The 27,215-nt window shown below is 39.5% G+C and overlaps 1 protein-coding gene across 5 annotated transcripts in view; it reads left to right on the top strand.

The window, feature by feature from the left end:
- FXR1 (FMR1 autosomal homolog 1) overlaps window positions 1-12,131 on the top strand; it is a 62,337-nt gene extending 50,206 nt beyond the window's left edge. For 2 of the 5 annotated variants that reach the window (XM_069104802.1, XM_069104800.1), the window contains 5 exons: window positions 2,895-3,098; window positions 4,520-4,720; window positions 5,447-5,527; window positions 9,894-9,985; window positions 11,116-12,131. In XM_069104802.1, coding sequence (XP_068960903.1) covers window positions 2,895-3,098; window positions 4,520-4,720; window positions 5,447-5,527; window positions 9,894-9,985; window positions 11,116-11,292 — 755 coding nt within the window. In that variant the 3' untranslated portion in view covers window positions 11,293-12,131. The remainder of the gene's footprint in view (window positions 1-2,894; window positions 3,099-4,519; window positions 4,721-5,446; window positions 5,528-9,893; window positions 9,986-11,115) is intronic. The other 3 variants (XM_069104803.1, XM_069104801.1, XM_069104804.1) reach the window with 2 other exon arrangements.
- The last annotated feature ends 15,084 nt before the right edge of the window (window positions 12,132-27,215 follow it).

Raw genomic sequence — 27,215 nt, 5'->3', positions numbered from 1 at the left:
ACAGCTGGTTTTTAACTTTGAATTTAATGTAGTCTACAAAATTTGTTTATAAGGGGGCCTACTTATTTCTATGCTGTTAGTCTTGGTTAAGGGTAGAAAAATTTTTCTTGTAGTTTGTTTTTTTAGGAATTTAAAAATGTGGGCAGGGAGACCTTTTACATATCTGTTAAAAATTATTTTAAAATTTTTTTAAAACAAAAGTATTGTTTTTCTGATCATTGTATTTTTTGGACTAAGGATGTGAAAACAGAATTCTCTGCTATTCACTTTTTGTTTCTTGTAGCTGTATTCTTTTAAATTTTGAAATCATAATTTTAACAAATTAAAGTACTTGAAAAATGTTTTGCTTCACATTTAATAGGCCCTCTTCCTCCCCTACTCAAACTGTGCTTTGTGGCAAAAAAAAAAAAATTGTTTAAAGCAAGTTCAGACAGCTAAGACATTGATTAGATTTGACTGTATATATACCATTCCATGATCATTCATGTCCTCTTGTTTCCACACTCTGCTCTCCTCCATGAGAAGAGGGGTTCCTCCCTCCCGCACATTTTTTTCTATGTCAAACTTTGGTCATTATAGTTACATAGCATTCATTGCATTTTATTTTTATTTACATTGTTGGTGGTCATATAACATTGGATTTTTATGGCCATGCTTAATACTCTTGTCAGTTCCTGTGAAATCTCAGAAAGATTTTATTTTATATTTTTGACAATTTGCAACACTTCTCATGAAAGTGATAGTTCATGATTTATTTTAGAACTTACTGTTGTCTTCAGTCATGTAAATATATTGGGAATTGGTTCTTGCTGTTACATACCCTTGGGCACATTAGGCTTTTATCAGAGTTAATTGTTGCAAAGATCAATACTTTACTTATCCTACATGAGAAAAAGCTTTTCTAATTCTGATAGTCAGATAATTTAAACAAAAGCCAAGTTAGCCTGTGTTAAGTTTGGAGGCAGAGTCTTCCCACTTGGGAATTATTAAAAATGAGAGAAGGAATTTTCAAGTAGAGAGACCCAGCGATGAGGATCCAACCCGTGAAGAGCCTTTTAAGTGTCGTTAAAACTGTGGAACTTTGAAATGAGCTTAATGGGCCAAGTGAAGTTTTAAGTTCGTTTTGGCTTCCTCCCAGCTACTGCATTCTGTCTTGTAGATCTACCCAATTTCTGTCCCACCTTTTTTATCAGCCTTCTTCAGTAACACTGCTGCCTCTTCGTGGCTAGGCTTTTCCTCTGTCCCACCTGTGACTTAAAAGGCTTTTTTCTGAGACTTCACAGGGTGATTGGAGTTTGTGGGGGGGTGTATTCCAAATATCATTTTGGTTTAGAAGTTTTTTTATTTTGCTTTTCTGAATACCTTTTGAGAAACGGGTAGATTACCGTCTGCTTCCATGTTATTATTGTCTAAAGCAAAGAAATGGCTTCATTCAAATGTACTTGGTTCAGAAAGGCCATCTGCATATGCTGTGTGCTAACCATGTTTTTAATACTGGGTAAAGGATCAGGGAACCCTTTAAGACTCACCCTTTCCTTTTCAGGTTGCATTCCCTTTGTCATCTTTGCCAGCCACATAGTCTTGTGATAAAAGTTCTCAGGTTATTGGGAATATCAAAGTCCACACTAAGCATTCCCAGAGAGGTGAAACTATTCATCTTCATTGTGATCTTCCAGTCTTTCTTTTAGTGTGCTTAGTACTTTCCACCTTCCCTTTGTGTGTCACTCCTGAGCTGTAGTTGTGCTTTAGTCAAACATTGAGCAGCTTGTGAAAAAAGGGATTTTTAAGAATTCTGTTAACAAAAATGGGTGGTAGGAAAGGAGACTTTCTTGGATCTTTACTAAAGCTATTAAAATGTTTAAGTGTTTTATATAATAGATGCATAATTGAGAGTAGTTGCTAAGCAACTTAATTATTTGTAAAGTTGTCCATTTTTGTGTGGTTGGAGAGGCTTGAGGTTATTCAAAGAAAATGCCTGGAAAATAAACAGCTCATGGAGATGCATTAACCTTTTGTGTACTGTGGCACATTTTAAATAGTTTATGTGCCACTTTGTAATTTGGAGCATCACCAATTTTGAAGGTGCATAGAGGTGTTCATATTCTCATGGAGCCTGTATTCTATTTTAGAGGGAGGGATCTGGCCCATAAAATAAATCAGAATTGTCAAGGACAATACACAGTTTGAACTGGGGACAGTGGGTAAGACTTGGAAGCACAGGAGGATGGCATTCTTTGTAATGGAGAGACCTTTGGGGAAAGGTATGGGAATAGAAGATAAAAATGTCATGTGGAAAACATTAAAATTTGGCAGAAATCCTAAATACATGATAAACAGCCATTTTTATACATCTACTCATAAACTTTACTGACTTTAATAAGTATGATAAAACAGATCTAAATAGCCTTTGACCTACCAGGTTTCTCTTGTTCCATTGAACTGTACTATGTTTTTGTACTGTGTTTGCAGGATTTCAGATCACAAGTCAGTTTTCATTGTTATAAGTCATAGAAGATAGCCATAGCTTCAGCTACTAAGCTGTTATCAGCTTAGTATTCCAGTTTTTATCCATATGCAAAAGTTAGATTATTAAAGTTTCCAATATACAATATCTTTATGAACATCCAGATCTATCAATAAAATTCTCAAATCTTATGTTCTAGCCATGTGGCACTTTTCACATCATGACTTTAGGTATTCCACTTGAGATAAATAGGATTTTCAGAATTGTTGATGATGGCATTTTAATTGGGCAGATTTTAGTGCTAACTTTAATATGTTGCAGTTAACCTCACTATATTTTGTTTAGAGTTACCTGTTGACATCTAAGCAAATATTGACTTAAAGGATATATTGGCTTGGTCCAATTAGTTTATGTTCTTTTTTCAATTCAGGCACAAACTCCGAACTATCTAATCCCTCTGAAACAGAGTCCGAACGTAAAGACGAGCTGAGTGATTGGTCACTGGCCGGAGAAGATGACCGAGAGAGCAGACACCAGCGGGATAGCCGGAGACGCCCTGGAGGGAGAGGCCGAAGCGTTTCAGGGGGTCGAGGGCGTGGGGGGCCCCGTGGTGGAAAGTCATCAATTAGCTCCGGTAATATGCCCTGCAATGTTAGGATCATTTCTCTTGAAAATGCATGACAGCCTGGTACTTTTTAGTTTCCTGTTAGAAAACTGTAGATAGACTATACAATTGCTGCTTCTGTTTTGTTCTCATAAATGCAAGGTGAAGGATACACAGGTGTGTTTGTTAGAGGCAGAAGATGCCACAGAACACTTAAGACCCTCTTGTTTAGCAGAATAGTACATTCACACTCCAACTTTTTATGTTGGAAGGATATAAACCAAAAAAGTGAGCCTATGGTTTAATAATTTATACATTGGATACATAAATCAGAACATAGTTTTCAGTTTAAACACTATATTCCACTCTTACATGTCTGGTTTGAACAGAGGCTAATAGGCCTCATTTTTAAAATTTTCATTATATTTTACGCCTTTATCTAAAAGGAATAGATACTGCTTCACAGTTTGTTAAAAAGATGATAATTCAGGACCAGTCATTGATCCCTTAGGCTTTGTTACCCTCTGTGAATGTCTTTAGCAGCCTCTTTTGATGACTCAGTATTATATTGGTATGCTCCTAGGTACTGTTATTAAAAAAAAAAAGCTTTTTTTGATTTTTGTTTGGTGTGAGAGCCTTCATGAATTATCTCTCCTCTTGTAACCTAACTCATGAGTTATTTATATTTAATTCACTGGGGTATATGACTGTAGTGATCCCAGGAGACAGCATCACATGAATGCTCTACTCTGAATTAGGAAAGACTTAGATTTGAATCTCAACCTCAAGAAAGAATTGAATGACCAAGTCATTTAAGTCCTCCAAGCCTCTTACTTTCCTCATCTCTGACATAGGAACAGGAGTGATAGAATAACTTCACAGGATTGCTGTGAGGCACACCTTCATGGTAGTTGGTAAATTGCTCTTAAAATTTGGAAAGGGCCATAGAGAATCCAATAATCAACGTTTTCTTCACCAGTAGATTGTTTAAATCAGCTTTACAATTAGAACAGCAATAAGCTTTTTCCAGATTATCTAATCCCTAATAAACAAGTCTAATAAATCTTCATCGTCTTTCTGCCTTTTTGTGGAGTTGTGACAATTGTTTCTGTTTGGAGTAACTAACATCACTGAGATCATTGCATGGAAGTACAGTTATTTGTTGATGACTGCTAAAAAGTAGGCCATTAAAAACCAGTGTAGCCATCAGCCTGTAATCTGCTGAGGAAAAAGTTTGAGTAATAGTGTGGCATATTGAGTGAACTTTAGAGAAAGCATGCCATTAATACTTAGATGTTTCAGATTCTGAACCTTAGAATTTTGTATAGAAAAGCACTTTTGATAGTGTGACCTTTTTATCTATTTTCAGGTATTTGATCTTTGGTGAAATTAGTGGCATAGCAAATAAAAGTCCTAACTGGGGTTTAACTTTTTTCTTCAAACAAATGTAGTGCTTAAAGATCCGGACAGCAATCCTTACAGCCTGCTTGACAATACAGAGTCTGACCAGACTGCAGACACTGATGCCAGTGAGTCCCATCACAGCACTAACCGCCGCAGGCGGTCTCGTAGACGGAGGACTGATGATGATGCTGTCCTCATGGATGGAATGACAGAGTCAGACACTGCTTCTGTTAATGAAAATGGTCTAGGTATGTAAATGCTTAGGTACATGTATCATTAATCTGTGAAGTTTTAAATGTGATTTACATGTTGCATTTTAGTTGAGAACTCATTGTAAGCAGTATCGGTAACTTGTGTCTGACATAAGTAAGACCCATATGACTCTAGTTCTCAACCTGTGAAGCCTGTTTTGTAGCCAGATACCATGACTTTTTCCATGTGGGTGGGCTGCCTTCAGTGCCTATCAGGGCTGCTGTTAAATCATGAAGTACTAAAGCAATATAGGGCACCTATATCATTGCCCTGATGAGATACCTTCCCCAGACACCGCCCTCAGGGAGAGAACAAAACTTCAGAATTGGAACTTTAGTTCATATGTTTCTGTTAACACCTTATGTGGAAGGTGTACAGATTTCTGTCCATATTTATATGTGTGCTTGTAAAAGCAGGTTAAAATGTCAGTCTTACGGAAGTATCCCTGCCCATGATCCCCTAGATGATATGGCCTTACCTCCTCAACAGTCTGAGGAATGTATGTGATTCTTAAATGTTGTACACCCACCCCATAATCTGTAGATTATATGTAATTTATCATCTCTTTGTAGAGTGTTTAAGATATAGCCGTGTATTTCATTAAAATGCTGTATATTGTTTATCATTGGTGTTTGTTTAAACAATTTCTCTTTCCCCCTTAAATCTTTAAAGGAAAGACTTTTTATTGTCAGAATAGTTCATGGTAAACTTTGCAATTGCAGATGATAGTGAAAAAAAACCCCAGCGACGCAATCGTAGCCGCAGGCGTCGCTTCAGGGGTCAGGCAGAAGATAGACAGCCAGGTAACTTGAGTGTGGACCTGTTGATAACATCAGGTCACAAGCATGAAAAAATGTCATGTCTGCTTTTAAAAAATATCTCTTTTCTATTTAACTGTGCACACGTGTGCATATACATTGAAGATTTGCATTGCATAAATTGTTGACTCAACTAATAAGACACAATAAGTGTTTAATAACCTGTCTAATTGAACTAATATTTTGTCTTGTTCTCCTCCATGTCCCAGCCCTATACAAAAAAATTTTATAAGAAGAATATCCTACCCTCCCCATTCCATCTCCCTTTCCCTCATCCAATTTTGGCATAATTGTCAGACTCTTCACATTTGAGATGGAAGGAAGTCTGCTCTGGTCCTCAGGAGTGTGTTCTAGATTGTGATTGAGATGGACTGACGTGTGGGCAGCTTGCATGGTGGTGCCTGTTTATTGGACCTGGATCCAACACCTCATTTTTACGGGCCATTATGATGATTTTTTAAAAACCAAATATGAAGTGTCCCTTTTTTCTAACAAGGCAAATGCATGTTCTGTTATTATGGTGTGTGTGATTCCCTTTATACTTACTAACCTTTTAAAAATTAATAATACTTAACCTAATTTAAAGAATGCTAACTTATTTTAAAAGAAATGATCATGATTTGTACTTTAAAGGAAATTATTTGCTCTGTCTGTTGTTTTGAGCACATTTCTATCTCTTATGTTCAGAGAAATCACATGTATAGTTCCAGTGAAGAAATTGTGTAAGCCAGAAATAAACCCTTTTAAATTGAGCAATTTTTGAATTTTTTTCATAACACAGCCTTTCGTGGTTCTCCCCAAATAAAACCTGAAAATGCCAGTACCCTTAGTATTTAATCTGAATATTGTGGGCATAAATATCCATGGGAAAACTTTTAAAGTTTTTAGCTTTTAAAGCTTTTAAAACTAGTTGAAAACTGAAAAAAAGGACCTATATAGTTCACAAAATCAAAAGTTTTATGTAGAATATGGTCCTTTTGTTACCTTTAATTTTGTGATGCACTTGGGTTTTGGTAGACTAAAAGGCATTGGACACTACACTCCTACAGCAAATCCTTTTTCTCAATCACAGAGTATTCCAAGGTCCTCCATTCTTCTATAGCTGTTCTTAATTTGGAAAGACTATTAAAGGCATATTTCCACCCTGACTTATTTTAAATCTTTGATCATTGCTCTAGGTGTCTTATTATCTGCCCTGCCCTTTGGTCCAGCTTGCTTCTGTTTCCCCACTCTTCAGGGCCTGCTCTCACTCTCTGAGCCCTACCTCACTCCCAGACTCCTGGGAGTGAAGGAAAAATGAGAGGAGGGGTGCCTAGGGGCCTGAATTCCAGGCACAGGAGCCAGACTGGAAGAATAATATTCCCTGCTAGTACAAGTGTCCCTTGAAAAATCAGTGCACATTCATTGGCATTTAGCTTTCTAACATGCATTTTATTCAAAATACTCAAATGTTTTACAAGAGTCAGCTTTGTGTAGTGGATCGAATCAGCCTGGCCTCCTGGACAGTCTGGGTTCTAATCCTACCTCTGAGGTGTATTGGCTGTGTGAGCCTAGGCCAGTCAGAGACTCAGGCAGTCAGTCCTCTTAGGAGCCTGAAGTTTCAAAGAAGGTGCAGAGTTCCCCCTTTCCATCTTCATTCACTCACCCAAATCATAAGTCCAGTTGAAAAATAAAATAATGACATTGCAATTTGCATCCGTCATTTACAGTAAACTAGAACAATTTCACATTTTTCCCACCTTGCTAACAATTCCCTATCATCATCTTTTGGCTTGGATTTTCAATTGGGCAAAAGGTTGAACAGGGATAATGGTCTTATCCCAAAGGTCTCTTCAAATTGTCTCTCAGATCGCTTTTGAAATTTTACATTGAGCCAAGCAGAATTAGATTATCATAAGGAAATACAAATAGCTATTTCTTAGACTCTGGAAACTGGATTTAAGTTGTTTTTGAGAAGACCCAGTACAATTACTTGCCTCTCTGCCTTGATTGGTCAATAGAAAAGTTGCCTGGCTCTTTCTCTAACTGATCTAATATCAGAAGTTCAGGTGTGCGCTCTCTGTGCATTTGGATGGAAAAAATAATTCCAGTAACTTCCTGTTCATCTTAGTAATAGCAGAGCAGCTCCTCCTTTCCTATGCCTAAGAATGAAGCCACTAGGAAAACTCGTGAGTTGAACTCAGAAGCATGGTTAAAATAATGCTGTTAGAACCATTTTTAAATTGATGCTGCAGTTGTTAAGAGATGCACGTGTAAATTCATGCACTCTCACATGCGCGTGCGCGCACACACACACACACACACACACACACACACACACATGCAGCCCTGTCTCCTTTTCAATTGTACTGAGGTGGGCACATTTGCAGTGGAAAGGACAGGAATTGCATTCAAAATAGAAATCTATTCCGAAAGTATTTGTAAGCAAAAAAGCTGTGGGGTCTAGAATAGTAAACCAATTCCTGGACCTTTAATGTGGTACATTTCCTATTTCACAGCTTTGAACAACTGACAAAACACTAATACAAATAATTTAAAAATACTTGAAATTAGCCAGTTAAAGCTTGTAAATAATTACATTGAACCAATCACAATGAAGACTTTGTGGAAATGAACCAGAAATGAACTATTTGAGGAAATTTTCCTTGAAATTGGGAAACTTGTTAGTGTTTTGAAGATGGACATTGTATGCGGCATAGCTTATAGGGGAAGCTGATACATCAGAAGCCTTGGGTTTTTACTTCTAACGCATAATAACTGTAATGGGACGAGTCACCTCATCTCTGCTTTGAGCTTAAATTAGAGAGGATATGAATTGCTAAGTAAGTGGAGGCACATTTTGGCCCAGGCATTCCCTGCAGTGATGAATCCATAGTTCTAGACACCTGCAGCCCCCTACCAGTAGACCATCCACTCAGGACAGATGTCTGTTAGCCTAAGATTTATTGACACATGCCTTCATAGGTAGTAGCTTTAAGAGGATTATACTTTTATAAATTTTATGCAGCTTTAGTTTTCATTATTCCATAAAGTTGATGTCCCCCACAGGTTTTAACAGCCATTGTAAATATAATTCTGTACACTGTCCAGTTCCCTACACACAGAGTATATGCACACATTCCCTTTGGGCTTAGTGTTATCCCCTGATGTCACCAGTCATAGGTAGTAAATAATTGCTTATGAAGTTGTCTCAGTTATTTTGGTTATATCAGCATCATGGTAATTCTTCATAATTCTAGGCTACCCTCTGTCCACAGAACCAGGGTGACCTTCATGGTCTTCCTCAGAGTTTCAGGTTTGCTCCTCATGAGGTCGGTATGTGTTGTGTTTTCCAGCCCTTTTTGGTCCCATCACTCCCCCCTCCCCCACCCTCCTCCCCCCAAAGCCAGCCATAGGTGGCAGGGCCAGGAGAGTGATTCCAGACTTCCCTTTTGTACCTGGATGTGTCCTTTGTCCAGTGTTGTTCTGTTTGTTAGCATGTTGCCCTGCAGCTGCTTATTATTTAGATAATTCCCCATGATGCTTTTCATTGGTGTTCCTCTGTTCCCTCATTTGGATGCACTATGTTGGCATTAAATTGTAAAATATACATGCAAATGTTGTTTCATTTGTGCTTTTTAAAAAACCATTTAAAAAAAAAACAAACTTGCATATCTGTGACAATTTGAGTTTTCTGATTAAATATCTCCACTTATAAGAATATTGTTCCTGCAACATTATTTTTTGACAAGTGTAAATTTGCAAAACATTGTGCAGGATTTAGCTATATAATTTATTCCTTAAAGTTGAATGGAGGTTTTCAGCTTTTAAAAATGTTTCATTTTTAAAATTCATCAATTAGTATTCATAGAAATTTGTTCTTTTGATTTTGCTGTAGGGTGTAGGAGGTGAATTACTAGTTTATTAATTTTTGTATTCTCAAAGGTTGAAATTAGTGGGGGAGGTCCAAAAATGTTGGCAATTTCTACTGCCTTCACATGCTCATGTCAGCTATTTTTTCTTCTTCACAGTGGGATCTCAGGTTGTTGGGTTGATTTTTATACCACAGTCCTCAGTCCCCCAACTCTTTGCTTATCTGACATCAACAGCAAAAAAACCATGGTTGAGTGCTTGGCAAAGAATGACCTGCCCACATTCTCTTCCACTCACCAGCCATAAGCTAATGTAGATAACAGTTTCATACTCCCATTAATGTTGGCATAATATGATCCATTATACTTAGTGATAAAGAAATGGGAAACCTATTATTAGTTCTCCTTCAGTAGTGGAACTGCCCTTTAAAAATCCAGAACATTTTGGAATGTTCTGTTATATTTCAGTACCTGTAATTTTTCTCTCTCATCTCTGACAGTCACAGTTGCAGATTATATATCCAGAGCTGAGTCTCAGAGCAGACAAAGAAACTTGCCAAGGGAAACTTTGACTAAAAACAAGAAAGAAATGGTAAGCAGAATTAATCTGTAGCGCCCCCACCCCCACCCCCCATTCTATTGTGTGCTACTTAGACACAATAGGCATTGATGAGCACCTGCTGTGTGCAGGGCACTGGGATTGCAGATCTAAATGGGATGTGCTCTGCACCCTCATGGAGCTTTCATTAAAAATTTAAAACTTATACATAACTTCCTTTTCCTCAGGAGAGATTCTTTGCTAGTGTACTTGATACCCGGTAACTAATGATTTATTAGGTGTAAATTAGAAAAAGTGTAATAAATTATACTGAAGCACTGTATCATCAAGTTAAAACCTGATTTAATTTATCAGCCTGAGTTACAAAAGAAAATTCCTAGGACTAAACTGTCCTATGCTTAATTTGGGAAATAAACTGCATGAGAAGGGGAATCACAGAGCACTGAATGGATGGCACTCTGGAGCATGCGCTTCATGGCTCACTGATTAATGATGTTACTCAGGACAAATGACTTGATCTTTCTGAGCTCCAGTGTCCTTGTTTGTGAGGGCATTGGACTAGATGATCTCTGAATTTCTTTCCAGCTCTAATGATCTATGCTTCAAATTCTTTCCATGCAACTCATTCTTAAGTAATGAATCTTAGGAATCTTGAAATCTTAGGTTTCAGATCTTAAATACATGTGTACCCTGCATTAAGCAAATTTGAACACAGTTTGGATTTACAAAACAGATGAATGAGAGGAAGATTATCCACTTAACAGAAGGTGATTTCTTTTAACAGTGAGTTCCTTACCATATATACATTGTGATACAACTCTTCTTAGTCATAGAGAAATGGGATCTTGAAGGATGGTCTATGGATATGAATTATGGATACATAACTTCTAATCTTGTGAAAGATTAAATTCCCTTCACAACTTTGCTGACCCAAGGTTTTATTGGACCGTTGAGGGTCTGAGCAGACCTGTCAGGCCCACTGGGGCCTGCGCTGGACAGGTTACAGCAGGGTATGAGTTTGAAGAGCAAGAGGTAGATGTCTCTTGGTTTTCATCATGAAGTTGGATGCCAGGCAGGGGCAGGGACATTTTTCGTGTAGCTCTGTTCCTCCTTGGCTAGATTACATTTATAACAAAGTTGAAAAAGTTGTCTCCCTTTGGCAGGCAAAAGACGTGATTGAAGAGCACACGCCTTCCGAAAAGGCTGTCAATGGCCCCACGAGTGCATCTGGCGATGAGGCGTCCAAACTGCAGCACGGTCCCGAAGAAGAGAAGTCCGCCATCTTGAAAGAAGAAGAGAATCCCCCTGAGGAATCCGCTGTGCTCAACGGCGTGTCATAAACTGAAGTTGCTAGTTTACAGTTCTTTTACATTACATTTACAATAGTGCTCGTACAGCTTGCCAAAGATAGGATATGGATCGCCAGTCTTGACACCGCACTTTCAGTTCCTCCATTTGGAATAAAGAAAGGGGAGGGATCCTGAAGAAATCATATGTTAAAACATTCTTTGACACCTACTGTGTTATAAATATATCATCAGATGTGCCTTGAGATAGTATATGTAACATTAAAAAGAATTGCTGGCTATAGGAAATGTTATTTTGTTTTCGAAATATGGCAGAGATGGGGGGAGGGGGGATCCCTAACGTAATATTCTTTATGAAAGCATTAGCTGCTTTTGTTACATTTTTAATAATATGCAACCACTTCTTCACCTGAGGAAAACTAGAACGAAATGCAGTCTAAAATATTTTGCACTGAATTGTAATTTCTCCATTAGTTTAGTCTGGAAACTGGTCTGTTTTAATACATGTTTTTTAAATGCTGTATGTAGAGGAAAAGCTGCAGACCACTGGAATACATTTGTTAAATTCTCAAACTGCAGGGACACTGGGTGATATTGGCAGTGACTGTTCTACATTGAGGCTTTGTTTGGTTTATTTATTAAACTGTACAGTATTTAAAAATCAAACATAGCTTTAGTTAAAACACTAAGCTGAATTAGTCATGTCCATTCAGACATAACCTGAACTACTGAAAAGATCAATTTCCAGAAGGTTTATTCTGTATAAACTACATATGTTAGTCCTTAGTAGAGTATTTTTATTTTTGTTTTGGTTGTTTGATGTGCAATATGTTTTTGTATGCAGGTAGTAAAAAATAAACTTTGATCTTCCATTTGCTGGATTTTAACTTTTACTTTCTACCCCAGTTGTTCAAAGTCAAAAAAAAATGCAAATAGGCCTAGAGAAGCTTCCCCTTTGTTAATGATAAAAACTATCTAAAAAGTACAATACCTTTAATACAATTACAGATATGAATCATATTTAAAGTTAGATTTAAGTTTTCCATTGAATTTTCAAATGATTTTTAAATGGTCTGAAGACAGTTACACAATTTGTACCATGAAAAGTTGACTTGGAAATTTTATTCTGAAGAGCAGATTTGAAGATTTGAGTATGATGTAATCATAAAGACATTCTATTTCTATTGAAATTGTGATTTTCTCCTCCCTCACACTCTTCCATTTCCAGAAAATAATTTACATCTTGGTGAAATTATTTTTAAAGTAGCATTGCAATCCAGCAAATTCATTTTGCAGATCTGATGGAAGAAATCCTGTTTTCGTTCCTTGAGGTTAAATTGGGAAATTACTTGTTTTTATTAAGGTTTCTGATTTGGGTCGCTTTTTCCTCTCATCCCCATTCTCTTCCTCCTTCCCTTCTCCCATCCAAAAAATTGAATTCCATTTTAGGATTAAAGGGTTTCATTTTTTAGGAAGTATATTAAATTTATTTTGAAACAATTTTATATTTAAGAACTCGAGCAGATATTTTTGACCCATCTGTAAATCAGTACCTTAATCATAGGTTAAAAAAGAAAATTTCTTCACCACCGTATATTAGGAAGATAACCAGCTTGGCCAGTAGATATTTGAATGCTTTTTCAATGATTTCTTCATGTGAATGTTTGAAATATTATCTCTTAAGTTACAGATATTCTTCATTTATTCTAGGTTAGACTTCAGAGCATCTTGAGACCTTAAATATACTGGGTCCTCTCCATATTTTTCTAGTAATTAAAAAGAAAACTTTTGACTAGTTTTTCAATTCCCAATATTATCTTTTAGATTAAATTAGTGTAAAGGACAGAAAGTCTTTCTGCCCCTTAAGGTCACTTAAGCACTCTGATTATCTTTGTAAAAACCTTGTCAGAAAACACACTTTTGAAATGGGCCTCCCCTTTTTTGTCTTGTGATTTATTGGGGTTTTTTGGAGGCAGTTTCCCAGGCTGCATGGCCAACCCTTGTATATTTAAGGGGTGCCCATTTAACCTTGCTGCAAAGGTGGGAACCGCACTTGGCATCAAACTAGGGCTCGATGTATGGCTTTGCTACTTACTGTGGTTACACTTCTCAAGTCACATTCTCCAGTCTTTTCCTCGCTTGTGACAGTATAGCCCCTTGGGGTCTCTACAGTCTAGTATATGGCTTAGCACCTTTTTAATCATGCTTTGAAAACGAGTAGTTTTTAAAATGAGATATAAGTAGAAACTTACATGTGTAAAACAAAAGAACAAACACTGTTGGGGTAGCTAGGCATGCAGTGGCCTAGAGCAACATCCCTGGGATTAGGAGAACTTGGATTCAAATCCAGATGCAGAGGCTTGACATTAGCTATGTGTTTCTGGGCAAGTCATTTAACCCCAATTGCCTCTCAAAAAACCCCAAAAAACAAAACTTTCAAAAACCAACCCTAAAATTTGTCCCCAGTTAAAAATCAATGGTCACGGTTTTCTTGAAACAGAAGAGTCCATGGGCACGTTTGCACTCCCTAAATAAGCTGGGTTATTGCCATCCAATACTGACTAAAAACTACACTTGATTTGGGGAATGGTCGGGAAGGGGGGGTCCTTCATTTGTTTGGATAGAAGGAAAACTTTATCTCAGGCTTTCAAGTTTTCCCACTAAAATTTTGGCAAAGTTCATTTCATTTTTAAATTTGTATTCCCAACCTCCCCTTGGGATAGTTATCTGGAAAAAAGCTATTACTGAATAGCTATGAATTGTCCTAGTTGACAATGGATTACAGGCAAAGCATGCTGGATCTGGAGCCTGAGAACTAAATCACCCTACCTGCATGACCTAAAACAGGGAACTTTACTTTCTGTGCCACAACACAATCTCAGTCCCACCCCCACACACACTTTTTTTTTTTGTCCTGAGATACTCCTGTCAGTCTGATGAAGCCTATGAATTCTAGGAACATCCTGTTGAAATGTTACTACAGACCCCAAGTTAAACCTCTTCTTGGCCTAAAATGAGAGACTAGAATATGCCCAAGATAACTTCTAGCCCATGAATCCTATGACCTTGTGGGTATCAAGTGTGGGAAGAATTGTGAGGGTTGTATCTAATGTGAAAAATCAGATTAAGGAAATTGTAGGAAAGCTTTTAAATCTGTTAGCTGTTGAAAAATTACCTAACTAGGATGGTCAGACAAGACAGAAAGAAATTCTTCAGCTACAGATAGTCTGAGAAAAGCTTGAACAAGCCTTAAAGTAGCACTTCGTGAAATCAGAGTTAAAATATTGAACTTCTAAAAGTCAAACTTATGAAAATTGTTACAGTGCAAAAGAGGACTGCATTTCCTTGGTTTTGTATTTTGGAGAGAGTGGTCATTTAAAAGCAGTGTGGGGTGTGGGGAGGGACTGGGCAGAATATCACTCCATATGAGTGGTAACTTCAGTTCTGAAATAGAATAATTCAGTTAGGTTGGGGTGTTGACTAGTAACTGAATGGTCTCCTTTATGTCCTACATCAGATGCTACCTATGCTCCAGTGGTTGGTTATTTCCTAATCCTAAACTAAAGTTGGTTTTGGTTGGGTCCTAGGAAAATCCTACATCAGAAAAATATGCTTAGGACATAAACATGATGATCTTTGTGGTGACCCCTGCCTCTCAGAACTTTCGGGAGCAAATAACACAATAACGTGGGTGGCGGCACCTGTACAAGGTCCACATCAAATTATCTATTGATGCTATTTATGAGGAATTCAATTACTGATGTGACCATAAAGTCAAGTGTCAGTGGGAGTACAAAAAGTAAACCCTGCTCAAAACATCCTGTTGTTAAATGGGAGAAACAACATGCCAACAGCCACATATGTGTGTATGTACATACACACATGTACATATGTTCTCTACATATATATACACACATATGCAATATATGCACAGGATAAACTGGAGATGATGCCAGAGGGGAGGACTGGGAAGGGCTTCTTGGAGAAGGGTTTCACAGAGCTGAGACTTGACAAAAGCCAGGAGGCACAGGGGAGAGAGAGTATTACCCTGAAGAAGGAGAGTCTGAAAATACCTAGAGGGAGTTGGTGCATCCTGGGCAGTGGGATTTGTTCTATTTTGTTCTGAGTTATTATTACTTCATTTATCTGAAGACTTCTTCCACAAATGTATTTGGTACTCAGTTGCTTGTGGCATTGAAAATGTAAGGAGCTTTTCCTGGGCCACAAGCTGAGATGTCCAAGGTGAGGCTTGAACCCTGGGACTTGTCTCCAGGCTGCCTTCTTGAAGCTATGAACACCTTGAAAATTCTCTTGAGGGAAAATATTTTTCCATTTCTCCCATTCACACCTGTAAAAATTGTGATAGTTAATTGTTTTGTAGAATTTGGGTTCAAATCTGGTTCTGCTACTTAATACCTATTGACAACCTCTCCAGGCCTTCAATTTTCTCATCCGAAAAAAATTAGTCTTTTGGGTTAGATTCTTACAAAAATCCCAGATCCAGACTTGAAACTCAGAGATATACTTTAATCTAATTCAGTGACTCTACAAACCCATTCTAGCTAGAGACACCCTTAAAATCACAGCAAGATCGACTTTCTCTTGGTGACCTGCTTTCACCGACTGCCTTTCACCTGGTTGTTGTACCCCTCCCTGAGCAACTCACATGGTATTCTCCAATGCCACTCCCACTCCTGGTAAATGGTCCTTGCTTTGAAGAATAACGGAGTGTTTATGGGTCAGCTTTTCCATAATTCTTTTTGTTTATTTGACTTCCCTCCTCCTCCCCTAAGTCCCTGCCCTGTATCCCATTCTTGATCTCCCAAGCCCTTTAGACAATGGCTAAACTTCCTCACAAAATCAAGACATGAACTCCCCATCTCAAAATCTGTCTTTACATTTCCTTTCCTTGTCTCCAAAAAAGGTTTCTCTGAAGACTAACTCCTCTAGCATCTGAATTCATTCACATCACACCATTCTGGAGCTTGCCTCATTTTTTTTATCCTGTTTTGTTTTGTTTTTTTCTCTATTGTCCTCCACCTAGAACCATGCTTAGATTTCCCATATTCTAAAATCAATCCATTGGTCGATTGATAAACATTAAGTGCTTACTATGTGCTAAATGCTGTGGATACTGAAAGAGGAAAAAGTTCCTGCCTTACTGTGATGGAGAAGACAGCATGTAAACAAATTTGCAAAGCAGCTTATATACAGGATAAATAGGGAATAATACGTATTTAGAAAATTAAAAATAATTCTTTTGACCCAGATCTTAGCACAGTTACAGGCACATAAGTACTTAATCAATGGTATTTATAAATTGATTCACAATCAATCTACCATTATCTCATTTGCTGCCAAACTTTTTAAAAATAGGGTTTTTGGGGGTCTCTTTCCCATGCTTGAAAACCATCCCTTTATCGTAATGAGAAGAAAACATTAGAAAAAGCCGACACCCAGTGTTCACATTGTGCAAAGAAGGGAGGTATCTTCTCATATCTCTTCTTGGGGACTAGGCCAGGTCATTATTTCTGCCACCTTCGGTTTCTATTGTTTTCCTACTTCTGCTTCCTTCCCTCATGGTGAAGTCATTATGTTTTGCCATGTTTCTCTGTGTTGATCATGGGGCTAAGCTTCTTCCAAGTTTGACTCCCTTACCCTCATGCATTACTGTGGCTTCTCCACTCAGCTGAAATGAGTTTGGGAGCTGATCACCAAATCCAACTCTTTTCTATTTTGAATCCTTTCCTGAGCACTCACTGTCCCTGAAACCTGCCCAGAAATTCTCTGCTTCTGGGAGAGGTTTTCTGTTCTCTCGAAATTTCCTCATGTCTTCCCTCAGACCAGATGTTTACTATACCCCAACAATGCCCCCAAAGGGTCTCAACCATTCCCATAGTTCCAACTATCCTTTCCATATAATGGAACTTCCACGCATGCCATGCTCCATATCTCTGGATCATACCCCTCCCACCCATCCTCTGCAAAGGAACAAGTGGAGATTGTTTTTTCATGGCTCTTCATTGGGGCCAAGCTTGTTATTTGTTGTGTAGTGATTACTCTTTCCTTTTGCATTGCTGTAGTCAATTTTTTTTTTAGATTTTTCTTTTTGCTTTTTGGAGGGGGGAAGGCAGGGCAATTGGGGTTAAGTGACTTGCCCAAGGTCACATGGCTAGTTTTGTGTTGTGTCTGAGGTCACATTTGAACTCAGGTTCTCCTGACTTCCAGGGCCGGGTGCTCTATTCACTGTGCCTCCTAGCCGCCCCTGCTGTAGTCATTTTGTATGTTATTGTCTTGGCCTTTGTCCAGTTCATTTCAGGCCATCTCATTCTTTGCTTCACTGTAACCGATTATCATTTCCGTGCTTATGGCCAACAAAATCATCTTTAGCCTCATCTACTCTCCTGAGAATCAGACTTGTACTGCCAACTCACCATTCTCCCCTGGATGGTCTACTGGAATCACAAACTCAATATGCCCCAAATAAAAAGATCATCCCAGAAGCCACCTTTTCTGGTTTTGATCTCCCTACCCCCATTCTTTTGGCTGACACCACCATTCTTACCTCTCCAGCTTTCCACCAAAATGGCTCTCATACCCTAGTGGTATTACCTCTGCAATACTGCTCTGCTCCCACTTTTCCTTCCCCACTGTAATCACAGGACCTAAGAGCATCTAAACTAGATGGCTCATGCCACACTTGAGCATTGTTTAAGAAATCTGGAGTTGTAGCTCAGAAGTCAAAGACCAAGGAACCCAGAGAGCTGGAGACCATGTTAAACAATCTTCTAAACAATCTATGTTAAACAATAAATGCATTTATTAGGCGTATTCTCTACACTAGATACCTGCTAAAGTTGTTATGAGGATAAAATGAGATATTTGCAAAGCATTTTCCAGACCTTGTGCACAATATAAATGCTAACTAGTATTATTTATTATCTCGGAGAGAAGGGAGTAGAGAGTGAGGGGAGGGACCAGGAGAAGGCTCTGACTGAAGGTGAAATTTAAACTGTCTTGAAGGAAGCCATGAAAGCCAAGAGACAGAGGTGAAGATTAAGAGCATTCCAGGCATGGGGAACAGCCATTGAAAATACATGGATTCACCTGTAAACTAAAAGGAAACAACAAATTAATAAAAAAAAAAAAATAAAGAAAATACATGGATTCAGAAGGTTGAGTGTCAAGGTGGAGGAACAGCAAGGTGGCCAGGATCTGATCTCCAGATCAGATAACTACATGTAGGGATGTAAAATGTAAAAAGCCTGGCAGAATGGGCCAGATTAGCAAGCGCTTTGAAAGCCAAACAAGATTTCATATTTGATCCTGTAGGTAATAGGAAGTTATTGGAATTTTTCTTTTGATTAATCATTCCCAACCAGCCAAGTGAAACCTCTCTGTGTTCTGAACCTCTTCTATGGGGTCTGATCACATGGAACACACAGCCATGAACACTGTGCAAGGTCCTGGAGCTCTAAAAATGAAGAATGGAAACAGTCCCTACCATTTATGGCCTTGGAATCGTAACAGGGAAGTGAAGTACAGGAATAATATTGAATGGGATGGGTTCAAAGAAATGAGCCGAAGTGCTCTAGGAAAATTTAAAGAAGGAAAAACATTCTCAGATGGGGAGCTCTTTGGACACCTGGCTGTGTCCATTGTCTCCTTGAGGACGGGCACTCGTCCTCTCTTCCCAGCATTTAGCATTCACCAATGGTACAGTAAGCACCAGGTGCTGCACCATATACCTGGTGCCCTGTTACTGCTGAGGGCCACATTATCCTCCCAGTCAGACAAATTTGAAGCCTCTGTGTCATCCTCAATGCCTCGTCCTGTGGCCAAGCCTTGTCCCTGCTTTCGCAGCATCTCTCACATACGTGTTCTTCTCTCTGCTCACAGAGTTCTCCCCTTGGTGCTGGCCCTCATCACTTCTGGATCACTGCCAGAAGCCTTCTGATTGGTCTTCCTGCCTCACATGTCCCCCCTCCACTCCATCCTCTTCTCAGCTGCCAAACTGATTTTCCCAAAGTGTGGCTATGACTGTCAACCCTCCCTAGGTGAGAAAATAAACTGCTTGAAAGTAGGGACCATGCTTTCCTTTATATTAACAAGGGCCTGGAACACAGTAAACTTTTAAAAATGCTTGTTGACTGATTGATATTCTCTCAAACGAAAGACTCATTTTCCCCTCTGCACATACGTGCTCCCTTGGGAGTGTGGACTTAAATGTAGAGCACAAAGGTAGTGAGGCACACACGTAGGGAACACAGGGGACCAAGGAGGATCTCACAAATCTTGGCTCTGAGGTCCCTTTTCTCCCTCCTTAGAGCCCCCACAAAGGGGTGAGGCACTGGTGATGGACAGATGAGTCACTCCCTTGATCCTCTGGGCTAGGTCAAGCAGATTGGTTGGGGGCTACTCTGGAGCCTCACCAGACTAGGCTGGAGTTGCTGGCATGGATGTAGGTGTGGGGAGATAATGGTTTTTATCTTCTTGTCTCATCAGGATACTCATTCATTTAAATTCAGGAAACAATAAACAGGAAAGGAACAGAACCAACATGTACTCGTAGACAAGTGCCAATGAGGTGGAAGACAGGAACATGCAGTTGTGCAAGTATAATCTTGCCTGTTTGTCCTATTTAATCATAGGCTTGGCTCATTTTCAGGCCATAAAAACTAAGCCAGATGTACCATTGGATTAATTTATTGCGTTGACCAGCCAATTGCATGTCATGATCTGGGCCAGTGGTGGGGAATCTGTGGCCTCGAGGCCACATGTGGCCCTCTAGGTCCTCCAGTATGGCCTGTTGACTGATTCCAAACTTCACAGAACAAATTTCCTTAATAAAGGTATTTGTTCTATCAAACTTGCACTCAGTCAAAAGGCTGCACCCAAGGACCTAGAAGGCCACATGTAGCCTGGAGGCTGCAGGTTCCCCACCCTGATCCAGGCAATACTCATTTAAAAATCCATTTCATTTTTCCCTTGTGGATGGGTAGTCTGCTATCTTCTGAGTGACTGTTGTTTGGCCTTCATTCTTGAAGAGCACCCATGACATCAGGAGGGTGTTGTCTGAGCGACTATGTATTTCCTTGAAGAGGCCCTGAATGATTCTAGGTTTTGATGCAACAAGCACCAACAAGTGCATTTGTAGAACCTTTTCATGGTTCTACAAAGAATTCTCTATTTGGATTGGCTGTAAGAGCTGCTCCATCAGTGGCAGGAGTTTGGGGCATCATGGGTGGCTTTATTTTATGGTTGCCTTGATGGTAAATCACTGAACACTTATTTCTGGGATTGGATTTGTCATGGAATCTTGTATAACCTTCGCATGCTTCACAGAGAGAAGAAACTTCTTTAAAGAAAATGTGGAAATTTGCTTTATCAAGTGCTTTTTTGTAATTATGAGATGATAGGGACCATGCAGTCTAACACTGTCTCTACCTCTCAGCTGTGTGACTTTGAAGAAGTCTGCTGCAAAAAGCACCCCCCCCCCCATACAAAACTTATGTGTATCTGGTGGGGTGCTGGTCACTGTTTAACAATTGACTCTGAAAAAACATACATACAGCACACTTTTAAGTGGAATCTGAGTCAACATTTTTCGACTACTTAAGTCTCAAAACCCAACAAAACTTGATTTATAGTGTTTATAGAGGCTTGATTTATAGTGTTTTCTGATTTCCAAGGTGTAAATGCTCCCACTGAAAATTTAACAATTAGCTCTCTCTGTTCAAGCTGTTTCAACGATGACTGATGGCTGTAAATGCCATTTGTATTTGATGGTATAAACTGATGAAAAAATACGGTTCCTATTTGTCCTGTAACTCCTGCATGCTTCAGTTTCCTCATCCTGCAAATCAACAAAACTTTAAAGAGTAATATAACAGATAAAACCTAACTGATGTTCACACTAACTTCCTGAAGTTAAAACATGTACCAAAAAAACCCCCAAACAAACATCACCACTGAAGGGTAAGGTTTCACAGCACAAGTTACAATCATTCTTTGCTATTTCACCAACTTCAGAATGTGTGTGTGTGTGTGTGTGTGTGTGTGTGTGTGTGTGTGTGTGTGTTGTACTAAGGCTTTGCGACGGGCTGGGAGACTTGAAACAAATCTTACTTGTCTTTCCTGGTGTTCTCAGCAATGTGGGCACCACCTCCAGTGGTGCAGATGCCAGCCTATATTCATGCCTTTCAATCCACAGGACTCTGAGGTTCATATTTTCCTGGGACTCCCCCATAGGAGAGGGAGGCTCTTACCATTGCACTCAGGTTTCCCTCTCAAGCTCTAGTTTCTCTCTGACTCCTGCCACACACCCAGTCCACTTCCTCTTCTTTTCCCCAAACAGCTAATTCAATCCTTTATACCCCTTCTTTTGGATAATTCTTCAATTTTAACATGTGCAGCCTTCATACTTATAATTCACCTTTCCTTCAGGTAATTTGCAATTTTATTTCTCAGGTTTCAGGGTACCATGATGTAGAGCCATATTGTAATCATGAAAAGAATAATGATGCTAAAAAAGACTGTTTTAGGAGTCTTTTGGGCTCAGCTCCCAAAGCCTACTTCCCCAAAGGCAAACCAGCTTGTCCTGTTCAATTCTGTGCCCAACTCACTATTGTACATATGGTCACTGTCCCAAGTGACCCCATATGTGTTGGTGGAAGTTTTATGAATTGTCTAGCTTGGTCTGGACAGTAGACTTTTTTCATTCACTTGGTTCTTCCTGTATCAACAGGCCAAACTCTTTCGAGTAATGCTGGTTCTCATTTAGGAGGCTCTACAATGTTCCAAGGCTTAATGCAATCAGTACAATGTCACTAACAAAGAGGAACATCTGGAGGATGTCATCATCCAGGGAATGCCTTTTCCATTTGGACTCTGCTAGACACCCTCTGAAATGGCAGTAATTATGTTTGATGAGCCTGTATCTCCATTTTGTTTCTTGCTCGACAATAATCAGGGTTCTCTCACATCTTTCAAGGAACAATGGAAGACACTATGTTGGAGGAATATCTTTAAGTTGGTTATTTTATAATCAAACACTTTTCTTTAATGGTTCACAAACAGTAAGTGCAGTGGGCTCCCGTATTTCCTATTCTTTTTAGCCAATCATATGACTGACTGTATAGAGGTAGACTGCTACATATTACTCTTTGCAAAAGTCCTTTCCCTTCTCATACCCCTGACCAAAGATAGCCTCGATGCACATATGGATATTATTGTGGGTTAATAATTTGTATACTATACAAATCACTGAACTTTTTTTCAATTTCCTAGGCAACTTTTGTAGGGCTATAAATTTCAGAGCAAATGCTGATCTGCATTGGTAGAGGGAACTGACTCACTGGGAGTTCCATATACACTAATCAACTACTGTAAAAAAAAATACCTGCACTACCTCGATCACTAACTTGTGAGGATCAGATGAGACAATCTATGCAAGACACTACAAAGGTCAGCTACTGTTATCCTTAGGAGGGAACTGTTTGAACACTGCAACACTACACCTTTAGTTCTCCTTCAGAACTTGCCAGTGAGATGCAGCTTAAGAAATGTTTGAAAGTTTTAAGGCAAATGTCACAGCAACCAAATACATCAGGGTTCCATATCACTGAATCAAGAGTGATGGCTAAGGGAGCAGCAAGGGCCAAATTGTTAACATGTTCCCAATGGCCCTTCCAACCCGAGGGCTCAAACCCCAGGGTGAGGACTAATGGATAAAGTGAGCCTCCAGCCCTGGTTTCCTATGTCCTGTTGCTAGGGTAACAGACCCTAGGCAGGTGCACAGCACTCTCCAGCCAGCCTGGATTCTGTAGCCCTGGCAACAAGAGGCAGGGACAACTGGGCTCAGGTTATCTGAGGTTCCTGGTATCCAAGGTTACCCACAGCCCAGGATTCCTTGGGTAACCAAGAACCTACTCCAGCATCCATTAGGTTTTTATTTTGTTTACCCTGAATTTACAGATTCTTTTTTTTGCTGATCCTTAATTCCCTGCTTCCCTTCCCCCTGAAAAAGCTCCATTCTTTACATATTCCCAGATTCCTTCTTGATTGTATCTTGAAATTTTATTAATCATGTGTTTCAGATAATTTCATCTGAACACCATGCCTTTGTGCAATGTTCAAGATTACAGGCTCACTGACAAACTACAGAATCATTTTGTTAATGTAGCTAGTGAATATATCATGATGTTCCATGATGTTTAAAAGTATACATCTTAAATACAGGTCAACTTCTAACTCTGAGTAGTTAGGAGGAGTGATTTTTTTTCTTTCAAAGAATTTAAATTTTGCCCTTTATGTACCCTTTAAAATAAAAATCCCACTTCCAAGCCTTAGGACACACTGTATATACACTTCAGTTCTTCTGGGATGGGTGATTTCATCAATGGGAAAGCTCTCAACCAGGGCAAATCTCAAACTTTGGATGTGTAGGTCATGATCTTCATGACTTGTGATGGCTGAAAAATTCATCCCTTTGCAGCCAAACTGGTGCTGAACTTTTCCCAGTTTTGTTAAATTGGTCCTTACTTTCTCACTATTCCCCACATGCATCTGTGTGCCTTCACCCTTCTTGTCTCTATATGCTCTCTCCAATGCACTAGATACTCTGGTTTCCTTCAAAGCTCAGCTGAGATATCATCTACCACCTGAGGCCTTTTGGATCCCCCCTTTGCCGGAGCCTTCTCCTTAGTTTACCATGTATGTTTTAGCATACACTTCCCACATACACAGTCCCCCCAAAGAATACAACTCAATGAGGGCTCTTGCATTTTCGTCCCTGTATCCCCAGGCCTCAGCACAATGCCTGGCTCGTAGTAGGTACTTATTGGTAGGACTTGTCTTGAGCTTGTGCCCGCTGGCCCAGCCTTTGTGAGCTCAGGGTCACCGCCAGGCAACATGAGACCCTGCATCAGAGTGGAGTTTCTCTGGAGATATAAATAGTATACTGCAGAGTGTAGCTTTTTAATAACTTGTGAGCATCGACCAGTTCTTGTCATGTTCTAAGACAGCATCGCATGGCCTCAGTGGTTACTGAGGGGTCAGGGATGTTTGCCCTTACACTAAAGGTTCTCAGACAGCTGTCCCTTTCTAGTTGAGTCTTCAAATTGCTTCCTATTTCAGAAACTGTCACTTGTCAGTCTGCTAGCAGCAGCTAGCTTCCGCTGTCAGTAAAAGCTACACAAGAAGTTTGGGTCATCACTAACATTCATTTGGGTCATCAGTAATGTTCATTTTCCACAGGGCACTTGACAGTAGGCTTTGGGACACCTCTTCTTGCTTTTGCCGAGTTCCAGGGGCCTTCTGAATGACTGAAGTCACCATCTTTTCCCTTTCTCTATCTTCCAGCAGGATTTGTTCAGTAATTGTATTATATTTCTTTAACCCCCCCACAGTAACAGACCCAAAAGTGACTTTGTCGATTCACTAAAGTCAGACATTGTTTTGAGCAACAGACCTATTAAGTAGCAGGTGACTTACTCTCATGTTCAGATTCCGGGCAGCTCAGCTCATACATCCTTGCTGATTGGAAGGGACCTTAGAGTGTATCTAGCCCAATCTCCTTATTTTACAATGAGGAAGCAGACAGATGGAAGTTATTTGCCCAAGGTTACTCAGGCAGTACACAGTAGGGCTGGAATTGGAACCCTGGTCTATGCCCCAAGTCCCAGTTGGACCCTCTGTGGGTGGAGTAGATAAAGTGAAATCTCAGTAGATAAAGATTGCTTGCACGAAGCCAGAGCCTTGGAAGAGACTTTAACATGCACTAAAGAAATCATTGGCCTCTGTTTACTGTAAGGAGTCTTGGCTAAGAGGCACTGGCCTGGAGTGGCTGCTGGGGCCATGGAATGTTTTCTGCTGGGCATTCTGGAAGCAGCCTACAGCAGGAGGAGTCCCCCATTAACTCAGTCCTTATCTCGCCCCACCTCTTGATTGGCCAATGGCCACCAGAGCAGTAAGTCACAAGGAAGGAAGAGGAGCAGAGGCCTGTGGGAAGTGAGCTGGGATTATGAAACAGCTCATGCTGTCAAGCTCAGATTCAGTTTCATCTACCTGAGTACTTAATTTAATGCAGGTCCCAAGCATCACACCTTTGTGCATTCTCAACCCTTGTGACTTGGCTCATGCAGGTTTTCTACAAAAATCTTTTACAAAGATCACAAATCAACACACACCAATAGTGAGCTTCCTCCACACAAAGTAACTGGGTAGTTTTATTTTAAACTGTTCAGACTGATGTTAAAAAAAGAATCCCCGTCTCTCCTGGAACGGACTTGGTCTCTACCAAAGCCCCTTCCAGCAGTAAAAATGTTATGATTTTATATTCATAACCATTATATAAGTCTCCACTAAATTTGTGCTCTGATGGCTCATCATGGCCTGCGACTCTCTAGCTCCCACTCTGGAGTTTCCCGAGATCTTCCTGAACATCTGCTCAGTATCTTGGAGGAAGATGGACTTTCTCCCTAAAAAAGTTGTTGCGTGAAAGGAAACTATGATTTTCTGTGGTATTGCCCAAGTGTCCATTGGACTCTGCTTTGAGGCACCTTTATTTTAAGCTTCCTTCTGCTAAAGAAGCAGGCATGCCTGCATGAACTGCATAACAGAAGATCTTGGTACAGTTAATTAGTAATTTTGATTTATTGTGGTTTTTCTGAATTATTCTTGGCAAATCTTAATTTCAAGTTCTGATACTGTTACAGAATATCCAGTTGCTTGTTCTCAGAAACAAGATCTGTGTTTATCATCACCCTACACCTGAAGGCAGAAACTAAGGCCACTTTTTGGTTTGGTCCTACTCAAGAAAGTGACTGGTTTTAGGATGGCATTGCTTTGTATGTCTCCAAACTGATACACAAAGTACAAACTGAACACAGAAGGCAGAAAACTTGTAGGTTTCCTAATCTTCCTAAATGAAGTTATCAAAAGTTTCATTAAAGTATTGTAAATTTTCAGATCAGAAACACCCATATTCACCATCTGCAAAACAAAAATGACTTTTTCTGGATTTTCTGACAAGTATTGTTCCTTCCAATTCCTGAGAATTTGCTTTAATAAACTCTACTCCCAAATTCTGTAGCTAATCATGTTTAAGTGTTAAAAAGGAAAAGACGACTCATGAATATCATGGAAAACATTGTTACCCAAATTAGAATACCTGTTTTGTACAGGTCTACTGGGTGAGTTCATGGCTATCCTCTGTATGCTGCAGGGGTCCACTTGCATGAGAGGCACTGGTTTCTGAAGGTCAGAATGCTGCCAGATCACACAGTTAGGATAATGGGCATCTAGGGGATTCTTTACAATTCACTTAAGTTCTTCACACATTACCAGTGTCTGTTGAATGACATGTCAGAGTTGCACAGGATGGGCAGTCATGGACAGGTTGAGATCTTAATCACTGGAAGGAATGTTCACATCGATGAGCTCGGATGCATTTGACTTCACAAGTCCCAGCAGAAAGTAGTCATTTTCTTTTTTGCTTTTTGGAAGGCAACTGGGGTTAAGTGACTTGCCCAAGGTCACATGGCTTATTTTTGTGTTATGTCTGAGGCTGGATTTGAACTTAGGTCCTCCTGACTCCAGGGCTGGTGCTCTATTCACTGTGTCACCTAGCCGCCCCAGTAGTCATGTTTTGTGATCCCAGTGTCTTGAACTTGACAAGTTTGTTTTTCTTCCTCCCTAATAGTGTTAAAGCTCTTATGGATCACTGGAAAGTCTGGGAATTTTACACACGGATGGATTTTGTATGGCTAAACAATGCGGACTGATTTTTTTTTTTAAAGGTAAAGTGTTCTACAGAAATGGTTTAAAAAATTCTAAAGAACAAAAGTTTATAAAGTTATGGGACAGTGTACTTAATGCAAAAAATGTCCCAATAAACCAAGATCTCTATCAACACCTTTCTCTTACATGACTTTTTATAATGACTATATTTCTGA

Source organism: Petaurus breviceps, unplaced genomic scaffold, assembly GCF_028583685.1.
Source record: "Petaurus breviceps papuanus isolate PSGF00001 unplaced genomic scaffold, PetGlider_PUasm1.0 688, whole genome shotgun sequence".
Classification (NCBI taxonomy): domain Eukaryota; kingdom Metazoa; phylum Chordata; class Mammalia; order Diprotodontia; family Petauridae; genus Petaurus; species Petaurus breviceps.
The sequence above is the reverse complement of the archived record's forward strand: the minus strand, read 5'-3'. Positions and strand labels throughout refer to the sequence as shown.